Here is a 17,815-nt window from a genome sequence, read left to right as displayed (position 1 = left end):
TAAATTGTTTGCATCATGTAACGCTCTATCAGGTATGCAACTTTTCCTCGGATCCGCTGATTTCCTCGTTTTTTACTTCGCATGAATGCCATTACAAATTGAAAAACACTGTACAAAGTCTTGTGTGGTTAGAAGTTTCCTCGTTTTTTTTCTAAATTCCTAACTGCATGCCTGTCTATGAGTACAGAGTAGTACGGCTGGCTATTTGAATCTCAAATAACAAGGGATAAATAATAAGTATTCAACCATTGGACTGAATATGCTAACAAAAAAGGGGGAATCTAAATTCTAAAAAGAGTTGTGGTTTCACCTGGAATAGGCGAGACAGCTCATGCAATTATGCTGTTGAATTTTAAAATATCTAAAGCATGTGTTCATTTGAGACATGCATACCCAAGGGACTTTTTGCATTAAACTCAATCTTATGTATCTTTTGCAGGTTGATAAACTGGTTCCAGAACGTGAGAGACTTGATCCTGAGAGAATGCAGCATCCCATGGGCAGGCCGGGACTAGACAGGTATAGAGGCGGAAAGGAAGTGGGAAGATTCCATCCTGAAGGGTTGCCACGAGAGGGGTTGCCTCGTTACCGTGGTGAAGGGGAGCCCTACCCACCAAGGGAAGAATTCTATGACCGGGAAGGTCCTTACGTGAGAGGACCACCACGCTACAAGGATGACCCATACCGCCGGGATCCCTATGCAGAGGGCACTTACCGTCCCTATCCACCTGAGGATTGGGAATATGAAGAAGAACGGGTTCGTGTTGGGAGGCTACGTGATATAGAACGGAGATTGGACATGGAACTTGGCTTTAGACGAGAACAATTTGAATTGGACAGGTGACTTAACTTTGTATCATTTACTTTAGTAGGTGAATGAAGGTCCTTAATTTTATTTTTCTAAACTTGAATCAGGGATGCAAGTCCTCTGCAACTGCCTGACTTCAGTTATTTTTCCAAATTGTGTATTATTGGCATCATACATGAGTCCGCCTACATCCCTGTTGTATAACAATTGTATCAAGGTTATCCGCCTTGAAGTTATGGAACAAGTCTATGTACCAGTATGTTGGTAGGAGCTTTATATACTTGTGTACTGGTACATTGCCATAACTTGTGCACTTTACTTGTTATGCTTTGAAAGGTATTCAACTTTAATATATCGTTGCTCTTCTAGGAATTGCATTCAATGAATTTTCTGATTCTTATTATGAAAGAAAACCATAATTTTCAATGTAAAAAGCATGTACAGCTACTATACTGTGCACTCTATTTGGTCGCCCAAAGCTACATGTTTTATATTTATAAGTAAGATTTGAGGCTTTGCATGGTAAATGAATGCAAGGTTTGCGGAAACACCATGTGGGATTAATTTCTCAACAAAGAGAATGGTTCTGAAAAGAACCAGAGGTATAAACTCGACGTTCCGGTCAGTATGCTCTGACCGTCTTCAGGAGAGTGCCTGAACTCTAAGAAAGTAAACACTTAAGTAGCAAAGCAGAATCGAGTCTGAGGTGGAAGCAGAGGACCTAGGGTATAGGATATACCCTATCCTCTGCTTCCACCTCGGACTGATGGGTCTCCTATACCCCAGGTCCTCCCTCTACTGAGACTGCAGCCCTACTGTTCTACTTCAGTGGGCATACCAGGCTTACTCTAGGCTCCCGTCTACTTGGCATCCACACAGGATGCAACTTCACACTTCATCGATTTCGCTTTTGCTACTTAAGTGTTTACTTTCTTAAAGTTTACGCGCTCTCCTGAAGAGAGTCAGAGCATACTGACCGGAACGTCGAGTTTATACCTCTGGTTCTTTTCAGAACCATTCTCTTAGTTGAGAAAATATTCCCACATGGTGTTTCTGCAAACCTTGCATTCATTATTATATTCATGTTGTACTTTTACTGACTTGTACATATGCAAAGATGGGTATTAATGAATTATGTTGGAATTATTAGTGTTCTGCATTAAATTTCAACAAATTCTCAAATTGAAAACAAAGTACTTTTTTTCATTGAAGTAAATTATACAAATTGAAAGTGTTGAACATGGGTAGAGCAACTTTAAGTAGTTATTTTCCATGATTATTACTACTGCTAAAAATACTAATATAATAATACAACATGTACCTGTTAACGGTACCTTTGGAGACATGTTGTCGTCATTAATTATACCTTAGGGAGACACCGGACATTAGGGAAACATTTCAGTGTCGCAAATACTAGGCTAGATTGATTGCTCGTGGTCCAAAACATAAATATTATACCGAAATTTGTGGGAGTACGATGAGGTAAAATTGGGGTTAGGTGACATTAAAGGGAAGATACAACATTTGCAAACATCAAAAAACAAAACGATCAAATTATCACGAAATACCTTACTGGATTATTAGGGAATGACAGTCTGAAGCATCCTGTAAAATCGTGGCTCCTAGTGGGCTGACTTTTTCAAGAAAAAAATTATATTTTCCATCACTGTTCGGCCGACCAGCATTGGAGAAAACTGGCTTTTTTTTCAAAAACTGCTCCTACCTTTTGTATATATTCAGTTATTCCACATTTTCTTTGCAGTTGAATACACCTGCGAAGGGCTACAAGCCTGCCAGACTGATTCTCTGACCTTACAATTCCCGAAGTTTTTAAATTGCCCTGTTTCATCTTAAGTGGGGTCAGGGAACGAGACTATAAGAACATGATTGGTTTTCTTGGTTTTTCCAGCATCTTCAACCCCAATACGTGAAACAAGTCAGTTTAACAAAATTTTCTGTAACATACTAATCCTTCCAATCCATTTATTTCTGAAAATTGCAGCAAAAGCAAATGTTGTACATCCCCTTTAAAGATGGAGAAGATTTGTGCACACGTCTATGGAAATGTCTCCCAAATGACCCATTTCCCGTAATGAGAATATTAATTATAATAAAAAGGCTTTCCATGTCACAAGGACAACACTAAGTGCTGTACAATTTTAAAAACACACAAAAGTCATAAGAAAAATGGATAAAAACAGTCATAAAGCAACAATCAATTCCAAATGATCACCAGTTACATGTGTAAGTAATTAAACATATGTGGTACTGTTTAAAGAGATGAGTTTTCAAATAAGTTATAAAAGTTTCAAAAGTAGCAACAGATCACATTGCTGCCGCTAGCATATTCCAAGACAGGGAGTATATTATATTGTAATCATTGATTGCAATAGTAAGTGGTTTTGCCAAGTGGCTGCCTTAAACATACCGCACTGGGGGTTGTCGATCGCAAAGTGCGCGTAGTTGATTGAACTTACAGAGATAAACTTGAGCCATTTCCTTTAGAATCTTATAAACAAGACACAAATATTTGAATTCCAAACGTTTGTTTACCGGAAGCCAATGTAACCTGTTCAGCACTTGAGTAAGTTTCTCGAATTAATGGTATTATGCCACCTTTTTGTTATTCCTCTAGGCAAGGTGTAGGTAGAGGGTATGATACAGGCAGGCCAGCTGACCCTGACTATCCCAGACACCCTGGTAAGTGATTAGCATCAAGTACAATAAATCGCAAGCGAGTACATACCGGTACTGTTAAATCACATTTTCAATATAGATTGTGTGCATTCCAGTCTCCCAGAATAATGGTTTGTTATTATTATCATTATTATGTATTTCTGGTAATGAAACCAAGGATTCTTCAAAAGCACCCTCGGCACTGTAGCTCGCAAGCCTGAAGAAATCTGTAGAGAGAAGACAATGAGAAGAAATTACAGTTTTAGAGGTGGGAGGAAAACCACAGAGGAATATTCTAAATCGAGTACGAGTTAGCGAGTACAGGTATTCTAAAAAGAATACTCAAATTGTACCGAGTACGAGTACTTTGTACACAACACTGCAGATAAGCCCTCTAAAGACATTTAGATAAGCCCTCTAAAGACATTTAGATAAGCCCTCTAAAGACGTTTTCATGCACTCCAGAATTCGCTAGGTAAATTATACTTAAAAGAGCAAATGGTTAAGAAGGTGTGTGCAAAAAATGAAATGACGACATAACTTTACTCCCCAGTTGAGCCAAGGGGTCTGGGAACAGCCGAAGGTCGGCCGATTGGGAGAGCTGGGGAAGGTCGGATGATGAGAGCTGGGGAAGGTACGATGGAGAGAGCTGCCGAAGGTCCGATGGTGAAGACTTTCGACTATGGTCATGGTCAAGGAGGTGACTCGCCACATGCAGGTAGTAACATTATCATTGACAATGCCTACACAGCAGCACATGTAAATTGTCCCTGTAAGTAAGATGGCGTATATTATCCTGAAAGTGCTTATTAAATACAAGTATTAAACTTAATGGATCTCAACACTTGATTCTTGAAGAGGATTTGAAGATTGTTTTATTATTCACATTTGGTTGATATTTAAAGAGATATGGTATGCATATTTTAATAGCCATTCAAGTGAATAATTTGTACATTAGTGCTACTGTAACTAATGAGTTTTTACTAGAAAGGTTAATGTTATTATTTCACAGAGCAAAGGTATGACAGAGGAGATAGTCGCTATGATGACAGAGACCCCCGAGGCCCTGAGAGATATCCAGAAGAGATGGGCCGCGAGCGTGGATTCTATGATGAAAGGGATCCTGCAAGACTTAACAGGGAAGATCAGGGAAGAGACTTGCGGCCAGATGACAGGAATCGTGGTGACTTTGACCGGGATCGTGAGAGATATGAGAGGGATGTAGCTGAAGACGGTGGTAGACAGTACAGAGAGCAACCAGGAAGACCTTATGATGACAGGGAGGCTGGACTACGGGACACCGATGATAGAGATTACAACCGTCCAATGCAGCCTCGTGATGATCCTCGGCAATCAGATTGGCAGCAACAGGAGCAACAGAGGTTTGAGCCACGGCAGAGTGATTCAAAGCATCAGCAGACTGATCCCAAGCATCATCAGTATGGTAGTGAGGCTCCCCGCTATAGCAAAGAACCCAGGCAATTTGAGCAAGATGTGGCAGGCCAGGGAAGGGATCCCTATGAATCAGACGACAGGTAAATTTTTTTTTGAGTGTTTAAGACATTCATGTGGAATGTGAAATTTTAGTGCTACACAAAAATAACTGGAAATATATTGGGTTTTGTAGGAAACTATGCATGTGCAAGACCAGGGGCGGCGGAACGCTTTTCAAACCGGGGGGCAACACCAAACAGGGGCACTTGCTCAGAAAAAGGGGTAGCTTCCGTCGGTGTGAAAGTGGAGAAAAAGAATATGGTTCTGTTAATTTTACTATAAACCTATATGACAAGGAACAAATTATGAATACATTGTCTGCCTTGCTATTTGTGTTTCTTTTACCTGGTTATGTAGAGAGACCTTTTTTATTGCGAGAGGGGCACCGTTGCTTTTGATGGCCAGTTCAGTAACCCATTTTATTCGCGTGAAGAGCAGTATTATTTTTAGGGGCCAATTTTCCATCTTTGGAGGGGCACAATTTTAATGTTGCGAGCAAGGCACTAATTGTGCTATCGAGGGCAGTTTTCCATCTCGAGGATTTGTTGCGAGAGGAGCACTATTGTTTGTGATGGCCAATTTTTCCATTGCGAGAGTGGCACAATTTTATTTTTGTGTGAAGGGTATTTGTGCTTTCGAGGGGTAGTATTCCATCTTGAGAAGGTGCACAATCTTGTTAATGCGAGAGGGGTACTTGTGTTTTTGAGGGGCAGTTTTGCATTACAAGAGAGAAGACAATTTTGTTTGTAGCATGATCATATGCTTTCATGTGTGCGTGTGAGGGGCAGTTTTGTTTTCATCTCGAGGGGGCACATTTATAACAGCAAGAGGTCACTTTTGTTGGAGGGGGTAGGGGGCAAGTGGCCCCCCCCCCCCAGTTCCGCTGCCCCTGTGCAAGACAGTAGTCTCTCTGGAAATACTTTGATATCCTAAGCTTCAAGTGTCCAAATTTGCATTTGTCAACAGTCGGTTTGTGTCTACAAGTTACCCATCAACTGTTGATGAATATGAGGGTCCTTACGCTGTGGATGAACGGCCACCTTTACAACTCTATCCACCACCCCCACCGCCTCCACCACTTGCTGCTGAAGAACCCAAACCAAAGAGCATTCCTGTCGAGGATCTGCTGAAGAATCCGGGTCGTCATCATCGCCCCAAGCAGATTGTTATCATTCTCAGAGGGCCTCCAGGCAGTGGCAAGACATACGTCTCTAAGCTCATCAAGGTAGGATTTGAAGCGTGGGATCTTATACATGTAGATTTCTTAGATTATAATTTATTAAATGCAGTTATTATAAGGGTGGAAGAAAGTTTCAAATGAGTCTAATTTGCAAGCTGTTCAAGATAACACAATATTGTGGAATTTAGTCTATCTCTTAGTTTCTAATTGAAGTAAGCACTGTTATTGTGTTAATGAGACTGATAATTTCCTACAAACTGGCAATAAGCTATTCAGCTTAGAAGTAAAAGTGACAACTACAACTGTCCAGTTGTGCAGAGAGGGTAAGGTTTTTGAAATGCAGGTCAGTTAAAATCCTTCACCAGAGAGTAAAATAATATTTCTTGCATTTAAAGGGTAGTTAACATTGACTTTTTTTTTTTTTAAGTTAAACATTTAACCATCAAACATTGCTTGGAACCAAATTTTCTAATGGGTGTGCTCTATTAACCCTAACCCCCTTGAGTGATTTACTAGGAATCTTCCTCACCCCTGTGAATTCCAACACCATATGGTAAACTGTACACCCAAACTGTTGGACTCTGATTATTGGTGGTATGCCTGACCCCATGTAAAGCATAAACAGTTTACTAGTGCAGTACCCACCCCAACAGATTCCAACAAACCCAAGTGTTTGAGTTTGACTGAATGGGGATTGTTAGGGTTAAAATGGCACTCGCTTTTGGAGCTAGTACCCATAAGAATAGATAAAAATTGGTCTTGTAAAAGCATGGTTATCAATTTGATTTAAAATTCCGTTTCAAAATCTATGTTTTTCTTGGAAGAACAAATTATCAAATGAAAATACTGTTTATTTCATCAGTTTCCTAGTTCTGGCAGAATATTGTGTGCTGTAAGGTTGTCCATTTTTTCTTGTTGCCTTTCAAATACTCTGGTTGCTTCGTGGTGGTATTACCCTTCCATTGTATCATACAAATATTGGCAGATGTGTTGTAGAGAGTGTCATGCATCAGCTTATTGGCGAGCTGCGAAGCAGATGCGAGCCTATGTAATACCAATTTCCGTCCGTCTGTCCGGGCGTCCGTCCGCCCGTCCGCGTTCAGATAAAAATGTTGAAGTTTTTGGTTCTAGTTAACTTGGGGAAAAAAATTAAATGCAGTTGTCAGGTATCATCTCTAGGCCTATAACTTCAGTTAGGTTCATATCATTGCAGTAAATTTTATGATTTTATTGAGGAACTTTAATTCAAGGAAATGTTAAAGTTTTTAATTGTTACATGTACACGTATACTGGTATAACATGTACATGTGTGTATACCGGTATAACATGTACATGTACACTATGCATTTTGGGGATGTGCATGAGCTTCTGGTTTGATCTTTTAGTTTATGGGGTTGGAGTAGGGATGGGGTAGGGGAGGGTGGGGTGGGGTGGGGTGGGGTGGGGGATAGGGTTGGAGTTAGGGTTTGAGTGAGTAGGGGAGCTAGGATGGGCGGGACGGGGCGGGTTGAGGTGGGGTGGGGTGGGGAGAGGAGAGGGGTTGGAATACTGGGTTTGGGTGGGGTGGGGATTTGTAGGGGTGGGGTGGGAACAGGTAGGGAGAGACAGGTAGGGGGAGACAGGTAGGGAGAGGATGGGCATGGATGAAGGGGTTGGGTTAGGAGGGGGTTGGGCAGGGGGCGGGATATAGGATCGGAGTAGGGGTTGGGTTGGGGATGTGTAGGGATGGGTTGTAGGGGTTGGATAAAGGGAGGGGGCAGTATATAGGGATCAGAGTAGGGGTTGCATGGGGTCAGGTGGGGATGTATGGGTGGGGGAATGGGGTGGGCGGGATATTGGAATCGAGTAAGGGTTAGGGTGGGGATGTGTAGAAGTGGGTAAGGACAGATAGGGGAAGATAGGGTAGGTGGGTGTAGGGGGTTGGGGAGGGTACGGGTCAGGGGAGGGGGAAGGAGATAGGGATTGGAGTTTGGGTGGGGTTTGGATGTGTAGGTGATAGGGTGGGGATGATTAGGGGAGGATGGAATGGGTGTGGGTAGGGGGTTGGGTGGGGGAGGGGGGGGGTGGGGATGGGGTAAGGTTTTGGGATGGGGTAAGGTTTGGGGGAGGTGGTGATGGTGCTGTGTCTACATGTACATGTATACCCATTCTTGTTCTGCATTTGTGGCGACTACACAAGAGTTTTTCCATGGTAATACAAGTATGGGGAGCAGAAGACACTGTTGGGGCTGCAAAAATCCACAACTGGGTCCTAATTACTCTAACAATGGAAAACTCCCCCATAATACAGTGACGGCTAACCTATATTCACATGTATTTATTAGGTAATCTGTTGACTTTTTATGTTGACATTTAAAAACTGACCCCTACACCTAGGCACATCAACAAGAATCCTGATCCCCTTCCATCATGCCCATCCCCAACCCTACCTTCAGCCTCCCTTCCTGCCTTGGACAGCGAGCCATGGCGGCTTCGCCGTTCTAGTTTTATGAACAAAAACTGAGTTCATCTCTTTAAAAGGCATCACTCTTGTGATGAGGTTGTTCTGATGTAGTAACAGTGACGGTGCTTTGCTTTCCATGTCAAGGGTCTGGAGACTAAGATGGGTGGTCATGTGCCTCGCATGCTGTGCCTGGATGACTACTTCATGACAGAAGTAGAAAGGATGGAGACGGATCCAGAAACTGGGAAGAAGTTCCTTCTCAAGGTAGGCAGATTTGGACATCACCAAAATTGTAGAAGTTGTGTTTTTGTGACTCAAAGGTATGTTGCAAAGATGCAGATGCTTTTCTGAAGTGTTTTTTTTTTTACTTAGCGTTCTGTGCATGAACAGTACATGATGCCAACTGGCTTGAAGTACATACAACATTCTTTTCATCTGAATATGCACCTTAACATGGTTGCTGGGCATTCAGATGCGGTGACGTTCAGGAGCTTGCCTGACCTTATCTTTGTGTCTGTGAGGGAGGACTTATGCACAGTTTTCAAAGTTTTCAGTTGATCAGCTCTTTTAACTGTTGTCAGACTTCGCAAAACAGCGGACAAATATGGCATGTACATGTGCATTACTGGATAAAATGGGAAGTAGTTTGTTCTTTTTTTTACCTCAGAATTACAAAAAAAAGTTGGCATGATCAACAAATTGCCATGATTTTCATGTGAATTTTTCAGAAAATGACTTTTTTAAAAAGCATCTAAATTCTCTGTAAAAAAATCAATGTCATCTTTTTCTTGGTCACAGACACTTTGTTTCATAAACATGATGAGTGTGTTCATTTCTCTTTGTGATGTTGAGGTTCTGGAGTATGAGTATGAGGCAGTCATGGAGATTGCTTACCGCACCAGTCTATTGAAGTCCTTCAAGAAGACTATAGATGATGGCTTCTTTGATTTCATCATAGTCGATGCCATCAATGACAAGATGCAGTATGTGGTTCCATTCAGAAACTACAGCAAACTCAAAGGCTTTGAGGTATGCTTGATGGCCTTAAACCATTCCAGTAGTGTAGTATAAATCATTTATTTTTCAGTGAGCAGGCACTAAAATGCATAGTCAAGCCTGTTTCAGGGATGGGGGTAGAAACCAGAACATTTTTTCGCAAAGGCACGAGACAGGAGACTCTAAGGGGAGATATGGGCAGAAGTTGTGTTCCCCATGCTATTTTGCAAGTTGCATCCCAAAAAATAGATTCCTTTTCATTGCAATTTTTTATCAATACAGAAGTTATTCACTTTTGAACGAGACATCAACCGAAAAAAAATAGGCCCATGTTCAGTTATTGAATTATTACCTTACAATTGTTTAATTATTGGCTGCCAGATAATAATTCCATTTTCAAGGGGTATGCTGGTTCCCGCCCCACAACAGTGTCAATAATGTACGGCATTCTGCTCGCAAAGCTGATTTGTTCGTGCCCAAAACAAAACCTTTTTTCGGACGGTTGCAGACATCCAAAAGGAAAAAAAGGAGGTTTTTTGGTTGGAATAAAACATACAAGTTGAAAATTAACAGAAAAAAAATTGAATTTGTTGAAGATTACGGGGAATGCAAGTTGAAACTTGGCCTTGATGTATTCTCTTGTTGTAAATAGGTATTTGTTGTGGAAATGATGGCTGATGCTGCCACCTGTCACAAACGAGACACTCACAATCGTGGTCTGCCTGATATACAGAAGGTTTGTCAATTCCTTGGTTTGAATTATCATGACATAGTTGACAAATTTATGTTTTTGGAATTTAAAAACTTTATTCAAGTTCTTGGTGTTTATATTTTGTCCTTCCTTTGTGGCTACAACAGTAGCTGGTATTTTTTTAAATACCTGGCAAATTTGATAAGAAAATTGAGTACCAGTACGCTTGCCCTTCTTAATTTAAAGGTCACTTAATTGGTGCGATATCTGTGTTCTAGTGACCGAAAATTATTTGATTACCACAAACATATTGGCACATACAATCAGCAAAACCCTTCATGAATTTACACAGTTGACTACAGTATATAGCCATGCCCCTGCATGGTGGCTGCCCGTGAGCCTTTTCCATCAGTTGTTGTGTTTTTGTCTGGATTTCTGCGCGGCATTAAATGATTTGTGATAAAAATATCATTTTGTGAGTTACGCTCGTGCAATTGCACCAAATTTGGAACATGTATAAAACACTCTTTGAGTCTAACTTGTTCCTAACGAAGTAGCAATTTCTGCGCCGTGCTTATATTGATTAAATATTGCCTGGAGTACCAGTGTCTAGCAACAATCAAGGGAAATGACTATGCTTTTTGATATAACAAAAGATAGCCCTGATGTCTTGGTGAGTAGCATATATGCTTTCTAGTGCATTATCTTAGATATCAAATATCAGGTATAGGTATGTTTTGCAATTTCTACATCCCAGAAGATCTACACATATTTCCTCGCTTTTTAAAAGCAGTACACTGTCAGTAAACAGTATCTATTATTTTACAGTAATTCGTAGAGGTATTGGTTTTTCATTGTATTTACATCCAGTACTGCGATTTTCAAACTTGTTAACTGGCAATTTGATTTACAGATTAATCGCAATTTTGAACCTCTGCCAGCTGACTACACCCGACTTGATGTGCGTTCTCTCCTACAGGATGATTGTATTGAAGAGGTGGGATACATGAGTTATTAGAGTCTCAACAGTCACTTATGCGTGCAAGATGTAAAGGCTACTTGTGTTGTTGACATCTATAAATGAGACTTGTAGAAAGAGTATATGTGAGGCGTTCTGTCATAATGGGCTGAGGTGTTCTGGGCATAGGCTGTATTGGAGAAACACGCAATGGAGTACCGAAGTGTGACGTCATTTAGAACCAGAAAGTGTAGTGCAAACGAATGGAGTACGCGTGCGTGTTCAGGGGCTGAATCAGCGCTAATGTCTTTCACTCACATTTTGTGCGCATAACATATTCACTTCGGTACTCCATAAACCTAATGGGGATGATTTTTTTTCTGCAATTTTCAGATTTATTGATATTTGTAATCATTGAAATGTCTACAACGCATATTTTAAAGAAATAGTATAAAAATCATGGAATTCAAGTGTTTTTAGAGACAAACAATGGGATCTTTTATTTTCACGACTATAAAGTTGAAAATTTAAAGTCCTTTCTCAGTTTTCACTGTCAATAAATGCAAACTTTAAACAGCCATAACTTGTCAACGGAATGTCAGATTGAAGTGCAACAGAAAATATTTTAAGGAGAATTTTATCCTCCTTCCTAAAACTCGCCAACCCTCATTTCGACCACTGCTCAGTTGTGTCACATTTTGCCAGAAGACCTCGCATATTAAAAGAACCAAAAGTAGAGAAGTGTATAGGTCTCATTCACATGACATCATTTCCTACAGACCATCCATGTGCATCGTCATTTTGAGCATCAACTTGCATAATGCGTATCGACTGCATCGTATTTCACACAAATTTCTAGCAACAAGCGCGTTTGGAACATTTTTAACACTGTGCAATGCGTGCTTGATTGCGTAAAATACGCAGTTGCAGTTCTTGTACTGAGATGGCCGTCATTGAGCAAGCCCTATTAAACCGGCCTCCACACCCGTATTAAAAGTACTATCCATTCTAGTTTCAACTAATGTATAAATGTATTGTAATAGACCAATTCATTCAGCCCTGCCATACTTGTGTTTTGACCAATCACAGTGATGATTTACGTCCAACATGTGTGCCCAAATGTCAGACGTGTGCACGTGTGTATCGCTCGACTGAGACATGCTCGGTTGGAGAGGTGCACGTGCGCAGTGGACAGGGCTTAATGGATCAATCTACCTGAGGATGAGAAAACATGGTCTTTCTGATGATAGTTGATGGGATTTATTGGGGTCCAATCTTGCAGGTGGAGATGGAGGATTTTGATGAGGAAGCAGAGGCAGCCAGACAGAAGGAAGAGGAAGAAGACGAAGATGAAGATGAACTGGTAGGTGTAGAGTCATCTCTCATTCCTCTCCTGGTTACATGTAGGACAAGATGCAAATAGTTGACCAAGATTAGAGTCTCCTATCAGAAATAATGAGTTGGTATCTAGGCTTTATTTGTAGTTACAGCTCTTAAAGTGTTCAATGATAATGACACTACACGTATGTTAAATGGTGTTATTGTTAAAATAACTTTGAAATCACAACTGTGATGACACTTTGCTCATTGTAAACTATGCTTTATCAGATAAACAATTGATCGTAGACATCCACGTTTTTGTCGAGCAGGATATATTTTTAGAAGTTAGTATTTTTTTAGGATGCCATATTTTGTAGCTCTTTGCGTATGGTGAGCAGATCGCTGGGGCCTGCTGGTGAAGGTGAGTTGATATCTTGGCTTGAATGTCAAACTGCATTGTTTTGATTCCCTCGAATTAAGACAATTCTGTTTTTTGCAATTAATTGTGGTTTCATGTACAAAACAAGTCTTGTGCCTTAATCAAATAAATGCTGGCCTAGCTGTAGTACCTCTTTATAATTATGATATTTTCCTTGGAAGGCAGAATGTTCACTCGAAACAAATTCAGAATTACCTTACCAATGTGATGAAATACATGTAGTAGGGCATATAAATAATCGAGTTGATACTCAGTCATGATAAGCTGCATAGCAAATATAACAAATCTGAGGGTTTTGCTTGTCCACTGCTGAAGGTTTACACGGATCCCCCATTTTAATCCATACAAAATAACAACTACTTGATTGTATAGCCTGTATTCTGGGCCCAATCAGTCATTTCTGTGGAAGTGTGCCATCCATGGCTAAGAAGAATTGACAAGAGGGTATTTATCTGAAACTTGTTTCTTAAGAGAAAACCAAGGGCTTTACAAAGCGGTGGTAGTCTTTGACCCCTTAGAGCGTAAGAAAACTATTTATGCAGGTGTAGTATATTTTTAAGAATATGGACTCAGTGCGCAAACAGTAGATGGTGCTTTGTGACCACTTTCTAGAGCTCCAGTGGGGGAGACACACCACGTGCATGTATTGGTTCGTGGGCGTATTACGCAGAGTATGCATGACTCATTTTATTTGAATGTGCACAAAACTGTAGCGTCTTCGCGTGATTGTCGAGCGCCAGCACCAATGCTTTTGAATATCCCTCCCAGTGTTCTCTCAAATTCTCTCTTTGTAACCATTGAGGGGGTACTTGTGCACAGAGTCCATATATTTTTAATCAAGGTCTAGGTTTTGTTATATGGTGTAGGATTAATGCATTGTAGTCTTAGATAATATGACAATTCTTTTTAAGTATCAAATGCGTGTGTCTTACACTTGTTAAAGTTCATGTGGAATATGGTCCTCTGTTGAAATCCAGAGGACAATTGCATGGTGTATATGTATTGCCAACTTTTAGGTTAAGAGCAGGTGAGTATTACAGATAGTTTTGTGGAAGTTAATTACTTGACTTTGTTAATATTCAAATGTTAATGTTTTCTATGTAAAAAAAAAGTCAATTCGAAAACGAAAAATAGTTGTACGCGCTGTTATTTGTTACGGTCGGACAGTGGTCAAATACTCCGCAGCAAATAATATTCAGCAGCACATATGAATGAAGAGGACAATTCAGCTCCAAATCCTGAAATCATTTCAATAGATGATTGAGGTACAGTATGATTAATGTGTGCTTTCAACACTTTTTGACATTCAGTTTTCATAGATTTTTTTTAATTTTAGTGATTTTTCAAACAGCAGTCTTACAAAGTAGAAAGATTGCGGGTAAGACCATGTAGAAAGTAATCTCTTCTTTGAAGAAGTTCTGAAAAGAACCAGTTGATTGAGCGTAGAACACGACGTTTTGGACAGTGTGCTCTGTCTGTCCTCAGGAGGGTGAGTGATGAGATGTGGACGTTGAGTTCTACACTCAACCAACCGGTTCTTTTCAGAACCACACTTCTTCCATGAAGAGATTACTTTCCACTGGTGTTACCTGCAATCTTTCTATTTTATCTCATCCTCCATGCACAGCTTCAAGTCATATATAGCAATCTTACAGATGCCTCTCTAATATCCTGTAGATCATATTGTATTGAAAAAGACTTACATTATTTCAGTGAACTCTGTACACGACCTTTCAAGAGCTCCAGTGGGAGGGACATACGGTGTGCGCACATCAGTTCGCGCATGTATGGTGCAGCGTATATGTCAGGTGCCGTCAGCAAAGCATAATGATGTCCCTCCCAGTGGTCTCCTCATTGTAACCATTGACGGGGTACTTGTACATGGAGTCAATACTTTTACATTTCTTCATGGCCATGGGAGGTTTTCATTTTATCAGAAAAATCTCTCAAACTGAGATTAAAAAAAATGAAAAGTGAGCAATTTTAGGCCTTATGACGTACTCATAGCTTAACAATAAATTGCTCAAATTTTCATTCATTACTGCGAACAGGACAAGGTTATACCTTGGACAAGGTTTCTTACTGGATTTTTTTCCCAACTGTAAAGAAAAGTGAAGTCATTTACTAAAAATGTAATGTAAAGTATTTATCTCACTGCAGTAGTCTTTGTTTGCTTCTCTACAAAGCAAGAATTTAATGCAATTAACAGTTTTGGGTCAACACCAACCAAAGTTGTGTGAAGATTTGTGAAGTTAGTACAAACGATTACTTGTGTTTTATACAGTTATCACATAGAGTTGCCTGTAGTGAGCTACAAAGCAAATACATGTACAGTGTAGTAGGTTTAGTAGGGCCCGTTTTCACGGCACCTGTAAGTACACAGGTTTACACTGGAAGAACTGTTATAAGACTTTGCATGGCAAGAATTCCAGCTTGTCATAAGTGGTTCCATATAACTGGACACGGCAGTTGAGATCTCATTGAACATGGAAGAATTCGCTAGTTGAACAAAATAGCATATTTTGAATGTTAGTATAACTCACTAAGACAGTACAGTATTGGACATACTATTTGCTTCACCACGATTCTTTGACTTGCCAAGTAATGCTGCTAACAGCTGACATGAGTCTTGATTTCTACAGTCTTACTGCAAAATGTACAGTTCCTAGTTCTGTCCTTTCATTGCTTTTAAGATTTGGTCATTGTTAAACTGGTACTAGAGGCAAGACCCAATACCTTTAGCATATCCAGGAATATAAGGTTGCAAAAATGCAACTCAACCAAGCTTATGAGAGTCAGAACTGTGGTGCTTAGGTTCTGAGCAAAGAAGGCATTCATTCATATTTGTTTCGATACACATATTTTTGTACATGCCACTGTGCAAGAAGTTAGGGATGTACATGTACGTACTCGTTGATGATTGATTTGGGGGTGTTTTTGTTGTTGGTTGCAGGGTGTGTTCGTCAAGAGTAAATGGGAGACAGCGAGTGGAGAGAAACTTGGTGAGTACACGGCTGCCGAGACACTGGGCACTACCGTGCAGTCAACCAATACAAGGGTTTGCACAAGATCCAGGAGTTGCTTGCAATACATTGCTAGAAGGAAAAGGGAAGACAAAAATGTAGCGTTGATAGCGCGGCCGTTTTGTTTGCTGCAAGGTTGGTTCGGGCGATTGCACTCACCAGAAATGCATAGAAAAGCACAGTATTTATGTGCATCGTTGGTCATTGTCAGCGGTCAATGTTGAACTTTGCGTAAAGGCAAATGAGCAGAAACTGGAGGCTCTGTATTCAGCCGTATATTTGAGGGTAAGACATGGTCTGTTGGGTTACAATGATGACTTAGTTACTTTTTAGTTCCAATAATATTTTCACTTGAACTAATGTCGAATATAGTTTGAAAACACCTAAAACATTGACCAGAAGAATGGAATTAAACCGTCCTTATGTCTATGTTAATGTGCCTGCGGTATAATAGACCAGTTTACATCTTGCAAGGATTGATTGCTTGCTGCTTATAGAAATTACTGGATTTTTAGTTATCCTTATATCCACCTAAGAAAATGTCTACAGCAACACTTCTAATAGCAGAAGATTTTCATTTCAAAACACATTCAGTTGAATGATGAATAATGTCAACCTGTTAAAGATCATTTTGTTCACTGAAGATTCTAACTATTGATTGGGTTCTTTTATGTCTCCTGCAGAACAAAACATTGAAACAGTTTTCTTGATTGTTTAAAAAATAACGCTCATTTCTTTAAATTTGAGAAGTTTAGTTTAGTTTAAAAACAAAAATCAGAACTAGTTTGTACAGTTTTTCCACAACATTCTTATAATCCTGTTTACTTGTCAACAAGAGATAAAGCTAGTTGATAGTGATAGGCAGTGGGCTTGAATATGTGCCATTTCAGTTAACAAGTGTGGCCACTAGGCAGTTCCATTTATCCTTGGTGAAAAGTGTTGTAGTCAGTTTAGCACCCAAAGTAACAGTCTTACCTGTTAATATATTGTAATACCCCTAAAGCCTTACATTGAGTAATAGGCATCGGATTTTTTTCTCTGGTATTTTAGTGACTTACTTGGCTATGCCTGTGCTCTGTGTTAAGTGAGCAATACAATTGGACCAGTGTGTCTACTCTCAGTAAAAAAATAATATATCTCTCCCTGTCAATTCTTTGATAGCAATTGTTTTTTTCCCAACAGTGTTTTGCTTTTTTTACATCACCAGTGATAAGTTACACTGTTGCTTGCTACTCGAAATAAAATAAAAACGAATGGAAAATATGTGATGTGTTCTGTCAAAACGAGACTCATCTTGGCAGCTGGCCAAAAAGTGTTTTTCTAGTAATTGCTAAAATTGTATAAATCTTGCTCTTTAATTTTTGGAAAGAAACCGACTTCTTTGGCAAAATTCTACCCATATAATTTTTTTTATAACACAGATGAAAATAGTGGAATTGCCTTTTAAAGTTTGGGGTTGTACATCTCTTGAACTAAAAACCTTGACAAATTATCTGAAAAAAATCACCATTAGATGAACATCACTTCTAAAAATCACCGTCTAAAACTTTTACAACATATTCTTTGACAAATTTAGGATCCCAAATTGGGGGAAAAAAACAAAAGCAAGAAAAAAATCTGAAAATAAAAAGAAAAATCTTGCTTTAAAATCATTTGTTGGTAGTATATCTACTTCAAGCCCTGCAAACCCTGCTCATCTGGTTTTGACAGAACACATCAAATATGGTTTATGATACTTGAGAGATACAGTATGTGAAACTAGATTAAAAAGAGTTCTTTGTTGTGAT

General features: G+C 39.7%; 1 protein-coding gene across 5 annotated transcripts in view; it reads left to right on the top strand.

The window, feature by feature from the left end:
* Positions 1 to 17,815, top strand: part of LOC119742917 — a 54,793-nt gene that overhangs the window by 18,904 nt on the left and 18,074 nt on the right. For 3 of the 5 annotated variants that reach the window (XM_038219195.1, XM_038219178.1, XM_038219187.1), the window contains 11 exons: positions 440 to 840; positions 3,444 to 3,508; positions 4,038 to 4,202; positions 4,497 to 5,019; positions 5,945 to 6,203; positions 8,746 to 8,865; positions 9,454 to 9,630; positions 10,250 to 10,333; positions 11,202 to 11,285; positions 12,529 to 12,609; positions 15,959 to 16,007. In XM_038219195.1, the coding sequence (XP_038075123.1) occupies positions 440 to 840; positions 3,444 to 3,508; positions 4,038 to 4,202; positions 4,497 to 5,019; positions 5,945 to 6,203; positions 8,746 to 8,865; positions 9,454 to 9,630; positions 10,250 to 10,333; positions 11,202 to 11,285; positions 12,529 to 12,609; positions 15,959 to 16,007 (2,008 nt within the window). The remainder of the gene's footprint in view (positions 1 to 439; positions 841 to 3,443; positions 3,509 to 4,037; positions 4,203 to 4,496; positions 5,020 to 5,944; positions 6,204 to 8,745; positions 8,866 to 9,453; positions 9,631 to 10,249; positions 10,334 to 11,201; positions 11,286 to 12,528; positions 12,610 to 15,958; positions 16,008 to 17,815) is intronic. The other 2 variants (XR_005272929.1, XM_038219202.1) reach the window with 1 other exon arrangement.

This window comes from Patiria miniata, unplaced genomic scaffold, assembly GCF_015706575.1.
Source record: "Patiria miniata isolate m_02_andy unplaced genomic scaffold, ASM1570657v1 HiC_scaffold_11, whole genome shotgun sequence".
In the NCBI taxonomy this organism is placed as follows: Eukaryota; Metazoa; Echinodermata; class Asteroidea; order Valvatida; family Asterinidae; genus Patiria; species Patiria miniata.
The sequence above is the reverse complement of the archived record's forward strand: the minus strand, read 5'-3'. Positions and strand labels throughout refer to the sequence as shown.